General features: G+C 41.3%; 1 protein-coding gene across 4 annotated transcripts in view; it reads left to right on the top strand.

The window, feature by feature from the left end:
- SETBP1 (SET binding protein 1) overlaps window positions 1-21,822 on the top strand; it is a 263,613-nt gene extending 241,791 nt beyond the window's left edge. For all 4 annotated transcript variants that reach the window (XM_017819786.1, XM_017819785.1, XM_017819787.1 and 1 more), the window contains 2 exons: window positions 15,125-15,292; window positions 20,222-21,822. In XM_017819786.1, the coding sequence (XP_017675275.1) occupies window positions 15,125-15,292; window positions 20,222-20,778 (725 nt within the window). In that variant the 3' untranslated portion in view covers window positions 20,779-21,822. The remainder of the gene's footprint in view (window positions 1-15,124; window positions 15,293-20,221) is intronic.
- Window positions 21,823-22,044: the final 222 nt, after the last annotated feature.

Genomic DNA, 22,044 nt, shown 5'->3' with positions numbered 1-22,044 from the left:
GTCACATCTACACATATTTTAAACCCCTCCAGGGATGATGATTCCACCGCTGCCCTGGGCAGCCTTTGCCAGAGCTTGACAACCCTTTCAGAGAAGAAATTTTTCCCAGCATCCAATCCAAACTTCCCCTCATGCAACTTGAGACAATTTCCTCTCGTTCTATCAAAAACTGCATCTCTTGCTGACTTAATGTGAGGTGATGGTAGGATTCTTTGTCTGCTACTCGACTTCTGAAGGTTTGGGTCTGATCTAGCCAATGTGGGTAACTCAGGGGCAATCAATTGTACGCGAGCACAGGCATCTAGACCAGGTGGTATGACCTGATCTCGGGAGATGTCTTCTTCTCTCTGTTGATCATCTAAAATCCTAAAATAATTTAGCTTAGATATCATTAAGTGAACTTGAAAACATTTTGAGTGTTTTTGTTTCCCATTCCATTTCCTGTTCTTAGCTCTTTTTCTTGCTTTCTCTGTTTAGTGATGTGGCTTATTTCTCATTTTTATGTCTATCATGACTTGCACAGTTGGGACCCCAGCATTCACTGAGGCCAAACGCTTCATCTAATTAATAATAATAAAAAGGGAGAGTGATATACTCTTTGTAAAAAAATTTAACTTTTTTTTCTTTCCTAATTCCTGTTCTGTTGAAACAGCTCATTTCTCTTGGAACGCAATTGAAATGTCATTAGTATTTTCATTAGCACGATGACTGATGACACAAGGCAGGCAAGTAGATTTGGGGCCTAGGCTGATAAATGTTCATGACGTTTTTGTAAGTCTGTGCTAAACACTTGAGAAGTCACATGCCAAGTGGTTCCAGATCGTTTGAAAAAACAGAAGGCTTTTTTTTTTTTTTTTTTTTTTTTCCGCTTTAACTCCTGGAATGAGAAACAGCCGCACAGCGATACAGAAATAGCACAGAAAGCACTGGAAGTGCCCACCAGTTGCTCAACACTTTTTTTTTCCTGCACTGAAACAGTTAATCTTCATCAATGAAGATATTTTACTGATGCGTCTTTGGCATTTCGTGTGGGATTTTTTTCCCATCTCTGAGGATTCACAGCTCTAGATGAAATGGCTCTTTTGTTTGTGGGAAGGAGAGAGATTCCTGTGGAGAAACCCAGTTTAAGACCTAACCATAACTTAGGCTGCCTTGAGAGGCTTTTTTTGAGAGGTTGAGCTGGATTTTAAGCTTACACATGTGTGTAAGCCATCATGGTGGTTTTGCTTCCAGAGTATTTTCCCAACACTAAATGAACAATGAAGAATGGATAAACAAGAGGGAAGAGGAAATGTTAAGCTTAGTTAGTTGTCTCATCATTCTGAGACATATTGCCCTCTTTGCTTTGAGGTAGATTCAAACACAGATGCAGCAAATTATGCACTTAGGGGTGGCTTGTTCTTCTATCTTTGGGTAGGCTATATTTATTTCATTGATTCCTTCTGTACATACTAGCAATTGCAGAGCTGTGTCCCGTAAGTTCCTGTGTTTTTCTCTCACATGTAATTTTAAGCTGCTGATTTGATAGAATTTTTTATTATTATTAATTGTTATGCTCCATTTACTAGAATTAAAAATACATACTTCTTTATAATGCCAAGCCAAAGACCCTTCCCATTGGACAGAAAAAAATTATTCCTAATTTTCAACCTGTGCAGCAAATCCATCCTAAAAGATTGGGGGAAGTTTCCACAGTTTAAACTTCCTGCACAGATACCTTGCTGCAGCCTTTTTGCCTCTCATTCAGGGAAGAGTTGACAGGACGTGTCTGTGCTGCTCCTTCATTGGTGACAAGGGGATATTTACAATGATGAGATATTTCCCTACCCACAAGAGACTTAGGGACAAGCAAAAATGAAGGCTCAGGGCTTCAATTCCTTTGCCCACACGTAGTTGTCAACTGTCATTTGAGATGTCTAAGATATCCTGCCTGGCCTCCAGCTGTTCTTGCAGGAGGGCAGAGGTCTTGTCTGAAGCCCTTTATCATATATGCCAGCCTCCCTTGGATGTTTCAAATACTTCAGGGCATTTCAAATACAACCAGGTGCTTGTATAGACTTTAGACTCCCGGCCCAAGGGTGCTCCATCCACATTTGAGACTCTCCTTTTGAGTAGGAGGAATTTAAACTTGAGTGGTGACTTGGCAACAGAGCTTCAGGGGGATGGGATTGTTCCTCTCACCTGAATCTGGATGTTCACAGCATGAGACTGCTATGTGAGGTAGGTTTCTCCTCTGTCATTATGGTCAGTGAAAGTTTAGCTAATGGAGCCTGGAACGTAAATAATCTTGCACTAACGTGGACCCAGCTATTTTAGGTGAAACACCCACTCCACTTTCTGACTGCAGTTATTTCATTTTTGTAACCTTAAAACACATAGCTCTCAAGTAAACACAGGGGTTGCAGACACCTGAGTGAGATGAACCCCCTATTCCCTTTGTTACTAAAAGAAAACAGTGTCGGGAGGGTGTTAAGTACAAATCCAGATATTTATGGTGACAAAATTCAAAATACCAAATTTGATTGACCTGTCTTCTTGGGCTCTTGTCCCAGTAGAAGAAAATAAGGCCTGAGTGCCTTTTCACACCCAAACTACTAAATAAAATCCTTTTAGATTTCTTCTTCCCAGAATTCTATCTTTTCTGCAAAACCTCCAAGGCCAGGTTTCACAAACAATTGTCTGAAACTGGCACCTATCCTTTTATCAGTCTATACTGGGACACAGTACACTGGAGTCCAGTGTATTTCTGAAGGAAGAAAATACACTATTAACCTAATTTCAAGCACAAAGATTGGAGAACTTGTGCTTGACAGTTTTTGGATGTTCATTGGTTTTTCCATAGTGCTATGGCCTGGCCAAAATCTCAGTCAGGGTCAGAATTTCAGCAGATTCCTTTTGGGCAATAACATTCTGCCACGCCAGGAAAGAAATCATAATTAAAAAAAAAAGCAATCTTCACTTGTATAATCTTTGCTTCATCATGATGCTCTCTCAGAGTGGATGTTTAAAGGGAACATATTCATGCCATGATCCACCATTCTGTATTTTGTCTGCCTGGTGCTGTAAAATAAGCATATAAGGCTATGGGGAGATCAGTTCATTGCTTGAAGAACCTAAAATATTCTGTTTTGGCTCCAGTAAATGTGAAAACTGAAGACAAGCTTGCACCAAAGCTGTGCAGAAAGGCTCACTGCAGATTTAGAGTGACTCAAGCATAGATGTGCAACCTTAAAGTTGATAGCATAACTCCAAATGTCAGCGGTTAAGAGCATTTAGGTTTTCCCCAGTATGCTCTCTATTCTGTTCCTTGTCAATCTGCTTTTCACACGTCTGTAATAAGTGATTTCCCTCCTCCATCTTCTTTCCAATCTATTCTTTGTCTCCTACTTCCATCTATTTCTCTGTTTCATTCCACTTTGCACTCTTCACCTCTTTAACCTTTTCTTCATCAGTCAGATCCCTTCTTGTGTCTATGCTCCATGGAAGCAGTCTCTGACCTTATTATATGTGGTCTCTTTGCCATCCTTCTTCCACTGTTGTAGGAAGCAGTCTCCAGAAAGAATTTTAATGAAAACCACTCCCAACAAAGTATTTCCTTCAGAATTTTCCTTTGAAAAGAATGTAAAACTGAATATTTTACACTAAAGTTCTTAGTAGAGCAATAGTGTATCGCTGAGGTTTTTTAACAGGATACAAGGAAAAGGATGAACTTGAGGAAAAATACTGATTTCTATATCTAACTTTTTTTTTCTATTCATAGCAATGTTGAGCTGTTAAAATAAATCTATATATTGTACTGTATTTGATAATTTTCACATATTTTAGTAGTTTTCAAATGTCATTAGAGTAGAGGAGGAATTAAAATCCTGTGTACCATAACACTGTTAAGATTCTTTGTTGCTGAGTTTGTCAATAACACCTATGAGCTTACCTATATATCTGTTTAAATAGCTTCCAATTTTCATATTGCAGGCAATTACTGTGGTTCTCATCATGAAAAGTAAAAAAATACCCCATATCTATTGATCTGAAACACAGAAGAGAAGAGAGAGGAAGAACGATAGATGCACTCCCAGTGAGCATTATTTTTCATCTGGGCTGCTGATAAAGCAAGCACTCATTTTAGTGATAAATCAGCATTAAAGTGGGATGAATGGACTCAGATTTTAAAACAAAGCCAACATGAGACCTTCTAAAAATATAAACTCCTCTGTTACAGTCTTCTAGATTGCAGGGTCTATGGAGACTTCCATTAAGTGTTGAGATTTTACTTCAAATGCATGTCATACCCAGAGTATTTCTCATTATATGAACAGGGGCATAGCTTTTTACAGATAAAGAAGAAAAATGACATTACTAGGCTGCCCTGCCCAGCAGGGAAAACACAGCTTAAGAAGTCAGCAGCCTTGGATGCTCTTATCAGCTCTGCCTTTCAGCCCATCTTTATCCCACCCGTCCCCAGATGCTTGCTGTGGTGGCTTGACCACCTTTGCCTGCAGCTGCAGTGAGTACAAAGGTGTGGACCCCTTGGGGGATCCTTTCATATATTATTGCACAAAGTTTGAGGGTGGAGGTGCCCACCTGGTTCTCTCCTTCTCCCTTTGTGTAGCTGGATGTGTTGCTGGGTTCAAGCAACGCCCCTGTTAGAGTTTACTTTTCTAACACAGACGTTCGCCACAGGACTACTTAACTTGGTGTTATGCAAATATAACATTTAGGTTAGCAAGAAAAATATATCAGCTGAATTTGTTCATCAAACAGATACTGTCTTTTGCTGAGTGCATACACAGGGAGAACCAAGCCATGCTGTTTCTGCAGGAGCGCTGTGCTGTGTTTTCTCAGCGGAGGGCTCAGCTGAACTTACTCAGCAAGATTTTTGCTAATTATTTTGCTAACTTCTCCTAGTTTTCGTCACTTTTTGTACCCTGGATGTGCCTGAAAAATGACTCCCATCATTACACCAATCCAGCCCTTGTGCACCATTCGTCCTTCCCCCCACCAGCAACTTGACTCTTCTGCCTGTGCTTCATGCCAGCACTCTCCTACCAAAGCTCCCAGTGTCCCATTTAATCTGTGATAAATACGAACTGCTCCCAACTCCATTTGCCTAGGGGATATCAGCTCTATCTGCCACATTTAAAAATGATCATTCCTGTTGTTTAGAAAAACAACAACTCAAAATACCACCCTTGACTTTTCTCATTACTTACAGACAGAAATTTCCCCATCTGTCTTTCCTCAGCTGTGTTCTCAAGAAAGAAATCCTGTCTTATGTTTTCTTCCTCCCCAGTGAGCAAATCCTCATTCACTGTGACAGCTCATCTTGGTATGACTACTTTTTCTAGGTAGTTCCTTGCTCCTAGCTGCAAGTCTCTTAATTTCTGCCCCTCAGTGCACCTAATGGCTTTTTATGTCTTTAAAAAAGAGCCCTTTGGCTCACTCTTCTGCCTAACCATCCTCCCTGAAACACTGCCTTTTCATTTCACTTCTTTCACAGATTTTAATTTTTCTCCTCACCCTTCGTGAGAGAATTTAGTTCTTCATCACTGTGTATTAAATCTTTCATTCACTGAGATATTTAATGGAAAATTTAATTTCTCCAGCACCATTGGTTTCTGTCCCTCTTGATTGTGTCAGTCTCCAACAACTGTAAACTGTAATTTTTTATTCAACTAAAAGTTTCAGTCTCTGGATGGGTAAAGTCTTTGATTCTGAACCCTCTACCTTAAATTCTTTCTCACGAGGACAGGGAACTCAGAGCCTTTGACTCTGAATTAGTCTTTTGACCCTCTGAGTTTTTCTTTCATTAAGTTTATTTATTGCTGTCACTGGCATATAAGTACCATGTTCTTCTACTTTGATCCGACTTCCACTGGAAATCCTCATTTCACATGTTCATTACTTCCTGGCATAACAAAATTTGGTGATTTCTTCTGTGGCATTTCCAAATCCCAGTCCCACTCAGTTTGAAGGGCTTGGTGCCTGGGAAAGGTACTCAGGGGAGCTGGGGGACACTGGACAGGAGCACTTTTACAATCTCCTTGGGTGACAGTCCTGTGCTGCCCTGGAATGTGAACTGCTTCCACCAGCTCCTTTAAATGTTAATCTTTGGCTACATGTAAGACTGAGCTTCCAGACACACAACACTTCATCTCCAGTGACTGAGGCTGCATGTCCTTTATTACTTGGTCTCCTGACTAACACTCAGTATGCAGAGGAGGAAAGAAAAAAATTATTTGAGGGATCCATGTTTCTTCCTGTACCAGTAGAGGAAAAAAGGAATCCCAAAGAAAAATCAGAAGGCAAAGGTCAAGACTCCATCTGCCAGGAAGTCTAATACGTTACAGAGATAGGCTTGAAAAGACAGGAGATTGGCCTTTGGAAATTGAAATTTCAGTTGATCATCCTCTTAGGCTGCATCCTCAGCAGCGTGGGCAGCAGGTTGAGGGAGGGGATTCTCCACCTCTACTCTGCTCTGATGAGCACCTGCATTGCTGTGTCCAGCTCTAGAGCACCCAGCACAAGAAAGATATGGACCTGTTGGAACAAATCCAAAAGAAGCCTCAAAGGTGCTCAGAGGGCTAGAGACAGGCTGAGAGAGCTGGGGGTGTTCAGTCTGGAGAAGGGAAGACTCCAAGAAAATCTTAGAGACCCTTCCAGTACCTAAAGTGGGGCTTAGAAAACAGATGTAGAGAGAATTTTGACAAGGGCCTGGAGTGACATGAAAAGGGAGAATGGCTTCACACTGACAGGGGTCAGAGTTAGATTAGCTATGAAGAATAAATTCTTGCCTGTGAGGGTGCTGAGGCCCTGGCACAGGTTCCCAAAAGAAGCTGTGGCTGTCTAATCCCTGGAAGTGTCCAACACTACACTGGATTGGGGCCCTGAGCAACCTGGTCTAGTGGAAGGTGTCCCTGCCCACAACAAGGGGTTTGAAAGTAGCTGGTGTTTAAGGTCCCTTCCAACCCAAACCATTGGCTGATTCTATAATTTTATGGCTGTGCAATGGGATTCTGAGACTCATCCTGATGATCAACAAAGTAATGCTTCCTTACCCTGACTCCTCCTGGGGTTTAACCCTTCCATGGATAATGCTAACAACTATGTAGTTATCAAACATTGCATGTCATGCTCCGCATGGCTCTGGGACACACATCCCCAAAGTGGAAGAACAGACATCTCCACAGCTGTACAGAGCAACAGCAGCTGCTCTACTCAAGTGATGCCTTGCAAGGCTTCAGGTATTCAGCAGTTGCCACTGTGCTCCCTGTCAGGAAACACAATTATCTTCATAAAGAAGTGAAGAGGAAGACTCACACCACATTTTGTGAACTCAGGCACAGAGATTCACCCAAGTAGAAAGGAATGGCAAGATGCATTTAACCTCATTAGTTTCAGTAGGGCTGACTTTGTGCAATCCATCAGTGTACAGATACATTAGGGGAACTAAACTATTTCCACATCTCATTTACATAATGGATGGGATGTGAAATGAGTCCTATGGAGAAGAAGTGCCCTGGAGGCACTAAAGTTTATCACAATATGTAAGAGTTCTTTTAGATCATTGCATTAAATTTCCACTAACAAGATAACGAATTAATTGTCTGTATTACTGTACTAACCCAAAGCGGATAAAGTGTATGATTTCAGCAGAGGAAGGCAGCTGTTTAAGACAGCTTGGTGGTTATAGGAGGAGGCAGAAGAGATTAGTATGTTTCCCAGCATTTGTGTGCCATGATGCCAGCCCTGATCCTGCCCCTTTAAGAAATCTGGCTCTTCTCTAATCTGATGTAGGACTTGAGCTTTATTAGTGAAGTGAGGGAGAATGAGTAAATCAACTGTATCAGACAAGCCTCAGGACATCTGGAAATTGATCATTCTGCAGAAATAAGCACTCTGTGTTTATTAGCTGGGAGTTCATCACTATCACTTCTCTTTATTCAATTCCTAAGAGATTTCAAAGCTATCATCATAGCATTAGCTCTTCTGACTGTGCTACTGCAGATAAAGATCAGAAGATCTATCTAATGATGGCTTTCTCAGCCTCCCTCTTTCTTTCTCTAAAGCTATCCTGTTAAAAAAAAAAAAAGGTAGGAAAATAGCTGTAATGAAATAAAGCAGACTCCATGTCTTAAATTTTTGCCCGTTGGCAATGGGAGTAATTTTTTTTTGTATTATTATTCTATAGGAACTTGGTTTTATTCAGGGGTACATGTTCTGCAGAATAGAAAATTCCTCATAGAAGAGGTGGAATTTGAAGTTTTTAATGTGGTGGCGGAAAAGGGAAGAAGATAAAAGGACTTAAAGCTAAAAAGCAGTGCTGTACATTGGAAGTACCAGTTATTTTAAATGATAATACACGTCAAATAGAAGCCAGGAAAATGAATTCCATAAGTTAGAAAGGTAATAATATTACTTTAAGAAGAATAATTACTTTCCTTAACTACATTTATCACACAGTAATTCAGTTCTCCCTTCTGGAATATGATGCAATGCCAAACTTTTGACTGATTTGTTTGAAACTAGCCCGAAGAAAAGATTCACCCAGATATGGTTGAATCTTCTGGTTCTTTATTCCAAACTGAGGAGTTATCAAAATGCAAATACTATGACTAACTGCATGTTTAGAAGTGCATTCCTGTACAGCTGCATTTCGTAGCTGCATTGTGCAAAGACACTGGGAGAAAAAAAATCGTCTGTAAGAATTTTCCAATAACAATGGTCAGAGGCATAAACAATTTAAGTACAGCTGTGGATTTCCAGAAATCTGTAGGGATTCCAAATCCAATCCAATGAGCTCTCAAAAGAAAAATCTTTCCTATCAGAAGCTTCACTGAGATCAATTTTTATCAGCCGATTTTCTCCGTTTTCCAATGGCAAATTAACATTTATTATCTCTTCTGAACTGGCACTTAGAGCTCCAGCCTGGGTGCACATTGTGCTAGATTCTGTATACAAATTAAAGAAGAAAAGGTGGATGTTGTCCAAGAGCCTTTCTGTATAAGTACAAGATGAGAGAAAACAGATGAATGCAATAAGCAGAGTGATCATGATTTAACAGTAAAGCAAGGAGAGTTAATTAGTCCATTTGTACAGAGCCTGGTACAATGGAGTTAGACCACATTACTTGCAATGTTAGCACTTAATAACAATAACAATAATTACCAGGTCTTCAAAATTAATGTATTAATTATCAGTTAGAGCTCATAAGTTGCTTAGCCAGTGAATAAAGAATGCCATAAATCTCTAAGAAAAGGCCAGTTTCAAGTCAGAATTGTCTTCCCTCACACACAGGCTTTCTGCCAGTCGGCCCTGAACGAGAATTACACTTCCCCTGAATCACCCTTTTACTTGTGATTATGTTGATTATTTATTTATAATCATGCCATAACTGTTTTAGATTCTTGACAAGCTCCTTTATGTCTGTCCCTGCTTTTGAAGCTTCCCTTTCTCATTATACAGATAATGATTGATTTCCTCCCTGATTTGCTGCCCACTGCTCACTTGCAGGTGCAGGTAGCATTGTCTGTGCTATCAGTAGGACTCAGGGGACTTAAGGTGTGGGTCTTTCATGGGATGAAGAGAGCTCTGATTTGAAGGAAATGCACAAAGATCAACAGATAGGTGATAAATAAGGTCAGAATCAGGCCACCAGTGTATATCATAGAATCCTAAAATGGTTTGGGTTGGAAGGGACCTTAAGCACCATCTTGTTCAACCCCCTGCCATGAACAGGGACACCTTCCACTAGACCAGGTTACTCCAAGCCACGTTCAACCCAGCCTCAAGCACTTCCAGGGATGGGGCAGCCACAGCTTCTCTGAACAACCTGTACCAGTGTCTGACCACCCTCACAGGGAAGAATTTCTTCCCAACATCTAATCTAAAACTTCCCTCCTTTAACTTAAAAGAGTTCTCCTTTGCCCTGTCACTTTCTTGCTGTCCAAAAAGTCATTCTTTGGCTTTTTAATAAGCTCCCTTTAGATACTGGAAGGTGCTCTAAGATCTCCCCAGAGCCTTTTCTTCCCCAGTCTGAACAACCTCAGCTCTTCTCAGCCTGTCTCCATAGCACAGGTGCTCCAGCCCTGTGAGCATCTTCTCTTTCTGGAGCAGTGGCAAAGGATAAAATATACTGGATTAATGAATGTGTGTGTGTGAATTTTAAACTCTGACTCCCCTGTGATTGTGCTGCAAATGATTTGTTTTCACCTGATTCATAGATGGGTTAAATTAGGGCCTTCTCTTCCATAAGGCCTTCTGAACAGAGCAATCTAAATGAGAAAAAAAAGTCCAATGAAAGGTGATGATACCACACCAGCGGGTCCATACACTCAAGGAATAGACCTTCCACCACTGCAGAGTGCATCAGAGCCTTGTGAGCAAATTGCTGCACTTGTGTGGGTTTCCAACTGAGCCTCTGAGCCTCTGCATTTTGGTATCCATGAAAGAAAACTGATGAATCTTCCTTATTGGCTTCTCCAGATCCATAAATTCCTCCTCTTCCTTGATTTAGATGAGTTTTTCAGTGAGGTGAGTGATACAGGCTGAAGAATCCAAGCCCCTAAAGCAAAAGACAGATGTCTGAACCCATGATTCACCAGTGCTGAGCTGCAGTTGGGCCATATAGACTTTGAAGTAATTCATTACATTTGTGTCTCTTCTGTAGGGGGAGGAGTTTCCTCAATGATTTGTATGACCTTGCTAAACCCAGATAGGTGGTAATTGAGCAGCAACTACTTCTTCAGAAGAAACAGAATAAAAATATTGAAAATATTGACTCACCCCAAAGGCAGTAAGCAGCACTTTGGTCTTTGACCTTTAAGCATCCTAGGGTAGTCAATAACCTGGCTGTTAGATGCTGTGCCTGCCACTGATTTTGATTTGGGAGTAGTTTAACCTTGAACCAAGATCCAAGTAACCACGGCAACAGGAAGTTGGCCTCTCCATCCAAGGAGTGGGAATCCATAAATCAAGGTCCCTAATGCAAACACTGTGTGCAGGTAGAGATTTGAGAGGATAAGTGGTTTGTGAGGGATTACCTTTGAAAAAATGAATGACTGTCCCTTGATATGTTGAAACACAGCTTCACAGACTTTTTTTTTTATCAATAGAGGTCAACAGGTTACAGCTGCATGTTTTCATACGGCTCTTTATAGAGGCCCTTCAGTTTAATTAGAGCCAGATGTTGAATTTATGAGGTTGTTAGCATTATTATGTACCACATGCACGTGCATATATGTGTATGTGTATTGATACATGCACCCACAAACGCCCATTTCTTATGCAACAATTCATGAATAAATAACATTAAGGCACAAACTCCAGACCTGGTGAAACATCAGGTTTGCATATGCACAGTTCCACGGTGGTGAGATCCCATAGGTGTAATTACCTAGTCAAATATCCTGGTTATTCTATGGGACACTGTTTTATTCCATGTACAGTGCTCACCTAATGAACAGCTATTTGGTAGCTGGATTTTCCTCTTGCTATTCAGTGCGTGACATCATGTCTCATTTATTCCACATTTCTAAGCCTTGGTATGAATAGATGAATGTTTCATGAATGTTGATAATTTTATTTTCACAGGACTGCTCTTGAGATGAGGGGTATATTATTGTTCTCATTTGCACTAGAGAAGCCAAGCAGAGAGAGATTGAAGTTTAATGGATACAATTTGAGATGCTTAATACCAGGTTTGAGGCTCTGGGAGGATGTGTAGTCTAATAGACAGAGACGACTCTGTGTATTTTCACAAAGCCATGACCTGTAATATTGTCTCACTCATGGCTATTTCTACACTCAGAGCTCTTGTCTCCCTTAAGTCCACAAGTTGATATACCAGGTCATGGGTTCATCGGGAGTTCTATTCCAAACTGGCCTACTCTGTAGCCTTGTCTTTCAGACTCCTCTCACCAGAGCAGTTCTGTGCCTGTATCTGATAGAGATTTCTTCCATGTTTTCTGAGACAACCCACAGATGTCCTGATATTTCTCATTTCATGGGCCAGAGACAAAGGTAGGGACTGTTTATAGCAGCTCCAAGCAGCTATGAAGGAATATATATATAAGGAATTTTTGGTTGGTATCTGGAGTGGCAGAGCACACCCAGCAGACACAGAGCTTTGTACAGCTGTTTCTGGCTCTGCTTTGAGATCTTCTTGATCTTTTAGGAAAGGAGCACCAGGAGCAACTGAGGGAGATGGGGGGGCTCAGCCTGGAGAAGAGGAGGCTCAGGGGGGACCTTCTGGCTCTGCAACTCTGTGACAGGAGGGGGGAGCCAGGTGAGGGTCAGGCTCTGCTCTCAGGGAACAAGCGATAGGAGAAGAGGAAACAGCCTCAAGTTGTTCCAAGGAAGGTTTAGATTGGATATTGGGGAAAATTTCTTCAGGGAAAGGGTTGTCCAGCCCTGGCACAGGCTGCACATGGTGGTGATGGAGTCCCCATCCCTGGAGGGATTTAAAAGCCATGTGGATGTGTCATTTTTGGATATGGGTTATTGGTGGCCTTGGCAGTGCTTGGGGAATTTGGGACTAAGTAATTCTATGGTTGAAGCTGTCAGAGTACTTGTGGAGAGTTTTTGAGAAACAACCAGGTGCTATCCAGGTACAGTAGGGGTTCATTGCCACAGGGGATAAAGGCCCATGTGTGCTGACCTGACCTGCTGTGCAGGGTGGTTTGCTGCTGACCTGGGGCTTGGATCACACCAAACCAGATCAGAGTGGCAAATTAAAACAAAGATGTCCAGAGACTTTCTTGAATGACCCAGAAGCTCCTGAGCAATGTCAGATACAAAAAAAGAAGCAAAAGGGATTGGCCCAGAGAACTACCATGACCAAGTATGCAGGGATGGGCTTAGGAAGCCAAAGTCTACCTGGAGTTGAATCTGGGGCAGAAGAACACCAAGAAATGTTCCTACAGGTCCATAAGCAGAAAAAAGTAGCCTAGAGAAAATATGCACCCCTTGCTGAATGAAACAGGGATCCTCGTGGGAAAAGACCAGGAGAAGACTGAGGTGTTCATTGTCTTATCTGCCTTGATCTCTACTGGTAAGACTGTCCTTTGAGAGTCACATGCCCCTGAGACAGGTGAGGAAAGGAAACTTATTCTTGGTGGAGGAAGATCTGATTAGGGAACAGTTAAACAAACTGGACATGCATAAGTTCATGGGATCTGGCGGGATGCATCCAAAGTGCTGAGGGATTGGGTTGGCATCACTGTGAGGCCAGTCCTGATTGTTTTTGAAAGGTTGTGATGATCAGGAAAGGACCCTGAGGAGTAGAAGAGAGAAAATGTCATCCCAACAAGGGCATGGAGAAAAGAGGCAGAGACCAATAGGATGGTCAGTCCCATCTCAATCCCCGGGAGTTTGGTGGAGTAAATATTCCTGGAGAGCATTTCCAAACATATGAAGGAAAAGAAGGTGATCAGGAGTAGTTATCCAAAATCTATGAAGGGGAAATCATGCCTCACCAATATGGTGTTTCTTATCTTGCCTTTAGCAAGAGTTTTGGCACTGTGTTCTATTAGCTTCTCATAGACAAAATTGTGAAATACAGACTAGATAAATGTACACTGTGATGGACTGAAAACTGGCTGGGCTCAAAGGGTGTGATGAGTAGCACAAAGTCCATCTAGAGACCAGTCACTGGAGTTGCACCCCAGGGTTCTACATAAGGACTACAAGAATTTAACATGTTAATTAATGACCAGGATGCTGGGGTAAAAAACACCCTCAATGAACCTGGAGAAGTTCAAAACTGAGAGGAGTGATTGATATACCAGAGGAACGTGGACATATGGAAGAGAGTCCAACAAAAGGCCACAGAGATTAAGGATCTAGGGCACCTCTCTTATGAGAAAAGCCTCAGAGAGCTGGGATATTCAGAAGGATCTTATCCATGTATGCAAATACATGGGATGGGAAAGAGCAGAGAAGATAGATCCAGACTATTCTCAGTGGGGCACAGGAACAGGACAAGAGGCAATGGGCAGAAACAGAAACACAGGTTATGTCTGAACAATAAAATTTTACTGAGAGGATGAGCAGGTTGTACAGAGAGGTTGTGGATTCTCCTTGGAGATATTCTAGACTGACCAGACATGGTCACGGTAACGTGCTCTGGCTGACCCTGCTTGAGCAGGGTGGAGTGGACTAGATGGTCTCAAGGGGAGCCTTCCAACCTTAGTTGCTCCGTGATTTTTTTAAATCTCTGTGTAATTTAGTTGCTAAAATCTGATGCATTTTATCTGAGGGACACGTGCAGGTAGAGATTTGAAAAGGAAAGGAATTTATGAAAGATTATTTTTGAGATAATCCCATAGCTGTCCTATGGTGTTGAAGCCCAGCATCACAGAGACTGGGAGAGGTTTTCAAATATGAATCACAGCAGTTTAAATTTGACAAAATATGAGAGTTTCAAAAACATTGTTAAGGGAAGAATCTACCAGACATAAGAGCATAACTTTTTTCTGGAATATTTGACCTCTTTGGTGTATTTCTACTGCTCATTTATTATTCTTCATTGTAAACTCTAGATACAAAAATGTATGACAAAGAACTCTTTCTTTTTTAACTCCCTTCTCTTTGATGAGTTCTAGGGGTAAATTTTAACTGGGGAGGGGACTCCTGAAAAGTGACTGTAATGTGCTTTGGACAGGGAGTTACATATTGAAGTTGTTCCTGATGCGGGTTCCTTACTCAGATGAAATACCTGCTAAGTGAGGTGTTTATAGAAGAGAAGCATGTAAGAATGTGTGGAGAATAGACTACCCAGGGAATGACAAACAGTCGATCCCACTAAACAGAGATATGAAATCTGTCTGTCGTTGTACATACATCAGGGTTGATGCAGGTTTTTTAGAAGAAAAAGTAGCAATGTGGATTTTTATTTTTTTTTTTTGTTTACCATTGTTTATAGAGACCCGTGATGGCATGTCCTACAGCAAATTATCAAAAACAGTGGTGATCCTTGCTAGTGTCAAGACTGTATTACAGGTACATATACAAGGAAATATGGAAATATATCAACATAGCCAGGGCAGCAACTGACTACTCTTTTTTCAGATATTTCCCAGACATGTTACTTTGCCAGTATTCATCCAAATTTTGTTTCCTTCCCCAGGTATTGCAGGTCCCCACTTAAAAGCAGACCAGACTTCACTTCATGGTAAAATGGAAAGTTCTGCCTGTAACGTGATGACCAGAAGGAAACCAGCAGCTGTTGACAGTGTTGCAATGCCAAGTCCAGTATTATCTCTCCTACCTTCATCAGCAGCAACATCTGAAGCAGGTAATGCTGTTTCGCTCCATTCCCTCTATTTCATCCCCATCTTCTTTCTTCTGGAACTGCACTGCTCTTCCTGATTGCAGAGTTAGCTGCAAATGTGCATATCTAATGTGAAAATCAGGCTGTAATTTTTCTAACACTTCTTTACCATGATTGTATCTTGGCAAATCAAATCTATTTCACTCACATGCCACCGAACTCGTGCGCTGAGGACACAAGTAGCCTGTATGGTCCAGCAGGGGACTCTGAAACAAGACTCTGGGGTTCCTTCCTCATTTATTTGAATATTCCCATCCCTGTAGCATGAACATACCAAAGACACAGCAAATAACTAAGGAACAGATGAGATTTTTGGTGCATACTCCAGTAGTTTTAGCATAATATTCTGTCTTGCAAATGTGAAATTGTCTAGGGCACTGAACAGTACTTTTAAATACAGAACAAATAAGTCAGAATTGCATGCTTTTCTGTCAGCTTATATTTTGTGCTTCTATTTTGAATCAGATCTGAAAGATGATGTCCCTATGCTGTCAGAAAATGAGCCAAGTCATTCAGACATTATCACACCTTGTTATGGGCATGGACAGAGAAGTTAATCTTTCATTGTGTCTTGATTTCCAATGAATGGATGACCCACAATACATTACCTTACATGCAGCCTTCAGGAGTTTCACAGTCTCATCAAACTTTTGATGTCACATTCACAAAAACCATATTTGTATTATGTTTGATTTACAGAATGATTACATATATAATCATTCAATTTAAAGTGCTGTTTCAATGCACTCATTTTGATTTCCCTCTCGTTTCCTGAATAAATAGTGAAAACAAGGGTTCCATGTAGAGTACCCTCCTTAAAGACAAATTTTTATATCTGTTTTGTCTTTAAGACTTTCCTATATATAAACTAAGGACAGATTTTTAAAGCAGCAGAGAATGAAAGCACACAAATATTTGATGATCCATTTCAAGATGAAAGTGTATGCTTGACTGCATAGTTCATTCTTTCCATTTTCAGAAGTCTAATTAAATCGTTGGTTTATCTGTAGCCCAGATGTTGAAATAATTTAGTTGAAATCTGAAAGAAACTGTGTTAATGGAAAAACAGGACAGTGCTATGGGTTTCCTGTAATTAATAGGGAGCTCTTAGATAATTCCTCCATTCAAACCAAGTGAACAAATTGAGCCCAGCTTTGAGCAAACAGTCTTCTTTGTGCCATGTTCTTGCAAGTGGCCTCAGGCAGCTCCAGAGAGATGGAGAATGACAGGTAGTAATAAGGATTTTAGAGCTTCAGACATAACAGCCATCCAGAATAAAGTTAGGGGACCTATGGAGAACATCCAAAGGAGTCTGACCTACCTGGACTCACCTTGTTCACCATCACTCTGCTGGAGCGGGTCCTTCAGCCACTTCCAATCTACCCTTGGAAATGTATATTCTTGCTAGAGATTTTCCTCTTTGCCTCAGAAGCTCTTTGCAACATCATATGAATCCTGCATGACTTCCTATGATGCCCGTGGCCATTTCAAATTCTGGGACTGACCCTCACTTCACAGGTGTACCCTGAGGAAGGGAGGAACACTGGACCTCCATGTGCCTTATTTTAAATGTGTAAAGCTGTGTTTTGAGACCGACACTGGTTCTTGCTTGTCTGGGGAAGCTGACACAAAGTTACTGTTCCCCATCTCCTCCTCGACCCCTTCTAAATGAATTCCACCACATAGAGCAAGACAGAAGTCTTTGTCCCACAGCAATATTTCCATTTGTAAATAGCAAAATATGTGCACGACCAGAAAAACAAAACCTAAAACCAATGCAGACCAACTTGGGTCCAGGGTTGGGCAGGGTCTGTCTGGATAAAATGGAAAAGATTAATACTTAGCCTTGTTTCTCAGCAGAGCAGTATATCACATGGCAATATACGAAAATGTTTTATATCAAAGATTGCTCACCAAGAACTTCCAGATGAGTTGATAACACCTAATGGCTCTCACTTCAATAGTGGTTTACTTTGGCAGATCTCCCTGATATTTTGTCATATGCACACCTAATCAAATCTTCCCCCTGCAGACCCATCAGACTCTTTCCGCACAGTCTCCCTGCACCAAATCTAGAATCAGATGTCCCTAACACTTAATAGTTAAAATAATGTTGAGTTTCCTAATATCTCATTTAAAAAGCCTGACTTGAAAGCATGTTTACTTATTCAGTACATGCATTCTGACTATTGGCAGAGCGTGACAGAACTCAAATGCTTTCTAGAGCCTGAAAGTTCAGAGGCTTGCTAGGAAGAAAAGCAAAAGCATTACTAGTAGTCATAAACACCCCAAAGCATTTACGAAGGAAAAATTAGCGCAGTAAGCTGGCATAGAACAGCACAGAATTTTTTTTTTCTAAATGAGACAGTTAGTTTCATTGCAAAAAGAAACATACTGTCAGTTTGCGAAGGTTTATAAGAGCAAAAAAAAAAGTATCTAAACATGAAGGAAGACACTGAGAGGGCAATTTGGCAGAAAGCAAAAGCCTACCTTTGCTCCAGTCAGGCATTGTCTCCTCACCAGAGGCTCCACTAAGGATACTCAGCCTGAGTGAACTCTTGAGTGCCTAAGATACTCCATGGATTTCAGGATGGACGGGGGTGTTGTGTTGTTCTTATCCACTATCATGATGTCAAAAGGGTGTGTATGGTCACCTTGATTTGCTTTGAGTTCCCATTTTAGAAATGAAGGTCATCCTCTACCGGCTATACACACCAGGTCTCCACTGACGACAATCAGGTGGTAACACTAATCTGCAGAAAAATCTGACTACAGATAAATCTCAGTAGAGACATACAATCTTTGCAGATACTTGCCTAATGCTTTATTTCAAATTTGTTTCCTGCCTTTTGGCTTACTTTCTTTCCAGTAAAAATTGACAGTAAAGCCAAATCTCCTGGTATCATCATGAACCTGCAAATGTTCCTGTCCTTCTGCTAAATTTCTCATCACCAGCTGAAAAAAAATCAGCATTACTTTCTGGGAAAAAAAAAAAAAGGAAATTACATCTCAAATATGAGAATTAGGAAAAAAAAAAAAGACTTGAGAATGTGGCCTAACAATAGCAGTAAAAGGCAAAAGGTGGACAGTAAATGTGAAGACTGTGCCAAATGTTTGATTTTTTAGATCTTCTGACCTGAAGCTACTCTCAGGATGTGGGAGGGGCTCAAAGGATTTGCATGCTTAAGGCTGAAGATATTGGGACTCCTCGTGTCAATCACCAGTGAGGACAGATGAGAGCTATCATTTTCCATGACAGGGATTTAACCTTTTTGATCAAATTTCTGAGAAATAGCTCACTGCAACTTGCCTTTAGGGACCTTGCATCCACAGTTTTTAGGGGTGACCTACTTGGGAGGAATTCTGTGCAACTAATTAGCTTCTCCTGAGCAACTTGGATATTTCATTTCCTTTCTCTTTTCCTTTGGTACCAGAATGACTGCATTCCTCTTTTTCTTTGTCCTCTGTGACTGCAAGTGGGTTTTGTTTTTCTTTTTGGTGCGGGGAGTGGGTTACATATGGAAAATGTATTTTGTTTTGTAATTAATGAAAACCAGACTTTGGGAAGTTAGCCATCCCAGGTCTTTATTTATAAGAGAGCATATGTCTGTGTTTTGTTTATGACTCACTCCTACTTCTTACATTGTAACTTGGGTTTGTTTACGCAAGCTCTTCACTGAATCCAAGCAACATGGTGGTATAAGAGCCAATAATTTATGTTTCTCCAAGAGGGGAGGCCAGTGAATGAGGTTTATATGCTGAATCTGTCATAGCCCTAAGAGAGCAAGTGGAGATTCTCCCGCTTGACAGCTCCTGGTTATCTACAGAAAATACTACAATAGCAACTTTATTTAAACTGCTGCTAGAAGATTAGCCGTGAAGGGAGTGATAACCCCCAAATGAACCTCTCTCGAAATCTTGGCTGCTCAGGAAATTTCAAGGATTTCAAACCCAAATGACTGCTTGACAGTCAGGTGTAAATTAAGTTTGCAAGTAGATGTGGGCTGAGTTTAATTTAATGGGATGTTTTATTCTTCACCAAAAAGAAATCCTGAGCGCCAACATTTCTTTTCCAGCAGTGCAGAACGGATACGTTGGGAGTGAAAGGGAGCACCAGTTATTGCAAAAGCAGAATTAATACATTCTGTTTCCCTCACAAAGGGGTAGTTACTTCTAATCTGTGTGCAAATCCTGAACTCTGAACAGATGCCATGTTCAGTAAAGGACAATGAGACAATTTAGGCAAAACAAGCAAGGACTCGTGTCCTAAGCAAAGGACCAGGAGCCAAGAAATGCTGGGTACTCTTTCCAGCTCTGACAATGACTCACAATGTGACCTTGGCAAGAGACTTAACTACTTTGGACTTCATTCAGATCTAAAGTAAGTGATCTGAACCAGGAGTAAGCTTACTTTGGGGGCCATTAAAGTCAATTATATGACTGAGTAGTTTCAGCTTGTATCTGCAGAGATGATAGTACAGAAACCCAGGCAGGAGTAATGAATTTACCACAGATTAAGTGACCCACACAGCTTTTCTCTGCCCACTAGTTTCAGTAACAAACATTTTGTATACTAACTGACATTCATGACAAGAATTAAAGGCCGGGATGAAGACATCGGGATTATATCTTTAGAATATAAAAGGTTTTAATAGTTAAGATGGTCCAGCTATGCTAAGCTCCCTTCACTCCAATTAGAGGTTTAGAAATGAGAATGAAGCAAACCCATGGTAAAACATTGCGGTAGAAAAGGTTTGGTTCTTTAGAAGAGGGAAGACTGCTAAATATCAGTTATGTTTTTGTCTACTCTTCATGAACCTCAAAGGATTCAAAGAAAAGTTTCGAATCACTGTTGCTTGACCTAACCCTGTTTCCCTCCTTGTCTCCCAACAGCCAGCTCACCACTGAAGAAAAGGTTCAAGCGCCGTGAAATCGAAGCAATCCAGTGCGAGGTGCGCAAGATGTGCAACTACACCAAGATCCTGTCCACGAAGAAGAACCTGGATCATGTGAACAAGATCCTGAAAGCCAAGCGGCTGCAGAGACAATCAAAGACAGGCAATAACTTCGTCAAGAAGCGGAGGGGTCGTCCTCGGAAGCAACCCCTTTCCTTCGACGAAGACTCCAGAGACCAAATGCCCGTTCTGGAAAAATGCATTGACCTTCCCAGCAAAAGAGGTCAGAGACCAACACTCAATCCTTTGATATTGGAGCAAGCAGCCACTCAAGATACTATCATGGCCACCATCGAGGCTGTCATACATATGGCTCGAGAGACACCACCCCTGCCACCTCCTCTTCCTCCTCCACCCCCTCCGCTCCCTCTCCCTCTATCCCGGGCACCCCGGGTTGGGAAAAGAAAAAACAAGTCCCCACAGGAGGAAGAGGAGGACGTGAAAGTGAAGCGGTACCGGAAGGGCAGGGGGAGCGAAAGTGAAGGCCTTCCCTAAGGCCGGGGCACCTCGTCGGACGTCGGGTGCCAGTGGCGGAGCACGCCAGGGCGGAGGGACGGGAGGCACGCTGTCCATTTGGCCCCTTTGGCAGCACCAGACTCACCCGTCCCTCCAGCAGCCAGAACTCATTGCAGAGAGCTCTGCCAGCCGGGGCGCGCATCTTCCTCTTCATCGCTTTGACCCAAGCCCGCCCCCCAAGGGAAGAGGGGGAAAGGGTACGGGGAAAGGTGGGGGATAAAGGGGAGGGGGATGTGTGTGAAAGCTGGTAAAAAAGCATCTAAACTCTGCAGAGTTTCCAAAATTAATCTAAATCTCAGCATTGCTGTTCTCATACCGTACCCGGAGGCGGGAGGTCATCCTCGCAGAGAGCTGAACGTTGTCACTGGGGGCGGCGTGCTCGACTCTGATTCTGTTTAGCAGGCCAGGTGAAACTAAGAGTAACTTTACCATAGCAGAAATCACTGTAAAAAAAAAAAAAAAGAAAAAAAGAAAGAAAGAAAGAAAGGAAAAAAACCCTACAAAAAATAGTGTAATTTTCTCAACTGTGATATGGGTTATAATCTGTCTGAATTTTATTTTTTTTTCCAGTTTTACATACCTACCAGGCTTTGGGACAGCATAACCCAAAGTGCCTGACTCCTGCTATATGAAGAACTATATGTCTCTTTCTCATTTACTTGCCTAGTTACTAGCTGCAATATAGGCAATAGAAAATTAGAGCCTTACACGCGTGCACACTCATTCCGAGTGCTATCCCAAGGACCGACGGAATATCACAGCATTTAAAATAAGGTATACATGGATATTCAGTTACTATAGCATGTTTATATGAAGCAACTTGGCAATGGCATGTGAAAAAGGGGTCATCCATCAGCCAAGTTGTTTTGATGCTCGGTACATATGAGTAGAGAACAGCAAGACACTTCTGGGGAATATAGTTATAGTAAACATGGACAAAATCACCAAAAAAATAATATAAAAACATAAAAGAAAAAAAAAAAAAGAACTTAAAAAATTGACTAAAAAGACAGGGCCCAAACCTACCCATTTTTACCACCTGCAATTCCCAGTGAAATTGAAGGGAAACCCAGGATCCGAATAATTTGCATTGTTTAGCAATGCCTTGATATTATCTTTTAAAGAAAATAGATAAAGTAGATTGTTTTAAAAAACTATAGAACAGACCCTATCAATAATAGGTCCTTTCTTGGCAATTATTCCTTAAAAATTAAAAGGAATAAGTGTTCTTATCTGAAAATAGAA

This window comes from Lepidothrix coronata, unplaced genomic scaffold (assembly GCF_001604755.1).
Source record: "Lepidothrix coronata isolate B3197 unplaced genomic scaffold, Lepidothrix_coronata-1.0 Scaffold77, whole genome shotgun sequence".
Lineage (NCBI taxonomy): Eukaryota > Metazoa > Chordata > Aves > Passeriformes > Pipridae > Lepidothrix > Lepidothrix coronata.
The sequence above is the reverse complement of the archived record's forward strand: the minus strand, read 5'-3'. Positions and strand labels throughout refer to the sequence as shown.